Raw genomic sequence first — 374 nt, 5'->3', positions numbered from 1 at the left:
CCCCAGCAGCCTCTGCCGCAGGCTGGAGGAGCTGATCTTCTCCTCCTCGTTCTGATTGTGGTCAGGGTCCTTCATCAACTGGATCTCGTGGAGTGCCAACTCAGAGAGCCCCTGACAAGAGAAGGGAGCCCCGGGGGCTGTCAAGGAATGCAGTAGGGAAGGGGTGAGAGGGTGGCAGGAGCAGCCCAGCAGGCTCTGGAAAGGAATTACGGGCCTCCCCTCCCCGGTGAGTCTCCTCGCTGACCACCAGGCACTGCAGGTCGGGGTCCGTGACCGCAGGGCCGAAGGGGTCGGCCAGAGGCACAATGTCGTAGTGCAGCGAGGGGTTCACATCCTCCAGGAACTCGCGTAGCTTCGCCGCCCGCAGCTCGTAC

The 374-nt window shown here is 63.6% G+C and overlaps 1 protein-coding gene across 1 annotated transcript in view; it reads right to left on the bottom strand.

The window, feature by feature from the left end:
- The window catches only part of COASY (CoA synthase), a gene marked incomplete at both ends in the record, with an annotated part of 2,274 nt that extends 1,904 nt beyond the window's left edge, over positions 1–370 (bottom strand). Inside the window, 2 exons of the mRNA XM_009080095.1 lie at positions 12–111; positions 191–370. Of these exons, the coding sequence (XP_009078343.1) occupies positions 12–111; positions 191–370 (280 nt within the window). The remainder of the gene's footprint in view (positions 1–11; positions 112–190) is intronic.
- Between the last annotated feature and the right edge of the window lie 4 nt (positions 371–374).

This window comes from Acanthisitta chloris, unplaced genomic scaffold, assembly GCF_000695815.1.
Source record: "Acanthisitta chloris isolate BGI_N310 unplaced genomic scaffold, ASM69581v1 scaffold7708, whole genome shotgun sequence".
Taxonomy (NCBI): domain Eukaryota; kingdom Metazoa; phylum Chordata; class Aves; order Passeriformes; family Acanthisittidae; genus Acanthisitta; species Acanthisitta chloris.
This window is presented reverse-complemented; position numbering and strand designations above follow the sequence as displayed.